The following is a 1,177-nucleotide window of genomic DNA, read 5'->3' on the forward strand; positions in this document are numbered from 1 at the left end:
CAGTCCCTGTGCTTTGCCAAGCTTGTTTCAAGTAGGTGCTTTAGACCACTGAGCCATCTCTCCAGCCCCAAATTTAATCTTATAAAGCAAAATAAAAACTGAAATCTGCTTTGGGTAGTCCAAATTAGAACTAAAATAACAAGAAACAAATAATTAACTTACTGCTTGCGTTCCTGAAGGGAAGCCATCTTTCTCTGAAATAAAACAGAAAAGAATGTTAATCATAAAAGAAAATTTTATATAACAAAAAGAAACAAAAATAAAAGCAGAGAAACAAAAAGTAGAACAAGCCCATTTCTGGGGGAGGGGGTCAGTACCAAGGACTGAATCAAGCGTCCTGTGCATGATGGGCAGGTGCTTTACCCCCACAACTCTGTACAAATTTTATGTCATTTTGACTTGAGTAAATGCTGAGTAAAATGATAACACCAGTATTTAAAAATTTATACAAGTCCAAGTTAATGACTCTCAAATCTTACTGAAACCCCTTAAGTTTACTAAAAAATCACTGAATTATATACTCATAATAGGCAAAATTTGTACTTGTATATGATACAAGTGCTCATTTTGTACATCTAAAATGTACCAAAAAACTTAATTTAAAAAAAAAGGTATTTTCTCCAGAGAATTATCTACTAAGCTACCTATTCAACAATAACTGTGCAAAGTAAAATTCTCATTTTTATTTATTTTATGCATTCATTTTTTTTTTAATGGCCAACTCAGCCCACCCTCAGAGCATGGCTGGTGCAGCATGTGGTGCCGGGAATCAAACCGTGGTCCCTGCACACTTGCCTAAACAGGCCTAACAAGGCCCTTTAGACCTCTGAGCTATCTCGCCAGCCCATAGTTTTTTGAAACAGGGTCTTACTATGTTCCAGGCAGGCCTAAAATTTGCTATGTGCCCACATAGGCTGACCTCAAACTCACTATCTTCCTGCCTCAGTTTCCCAGGTGCTCTGTTCACAGGCATGTGTCACTATGCCAGGTAAAACAAAATTTTGTCATCTCAGTTTTTAATTTTCAAATGGTAGAAGCTTTAGTATATTTATACTGGATGGAATAAGCCTATCATTTTTCTGGTCAAATTTTGCTTCTTTTAGGGCCAGGGAGATGGCTCAGTGGAATTAAGTGCTTGTCTGGCAGGCACAGGGGCCTGAGTTCAATCCCTGGTTCC

The 1,177-nt window shown here is 37.7% G+C and overlaps 1 protein-coding gene across 1 annotated transcript in view; it reads right to left on the reverse strand.

Annotated features, from left to right (window-relative positions):
* Pak2 (p21 (RAC1) activated kinase 2) overlaps positions 1-1,177 on the reverse strand; it is an 88,852-nt gene that overhangs the window by 31,599 nt on the left and 56,076 nt on the right. The window contains exon 5 of the mRNA XM_023704763.1: positions 163-194. Coding sequence (XP_023560531.1) covers positions 163-194 — 32 coding nt within the window. The remainder of the gene's footprint in view (positions 1-162; positions 195-1,177) is intronic.

The sequence above is a fragment of the Octodon degus genome, unplaced genomic scaffold, assembly GCF_000260255.1.
Source record: "Octodon degus isolate 3935 unplaced genomic scaffold, OctDeg1.0 scaffold00203, whole genome shotgun sequence".
Taxonomy (NCBI): domain Eukaryota; kingdom Metazoa; phylum Chordata; class Mammalia; order Rodentia; family Octodontidae; genus Octodon; species Octodon degus.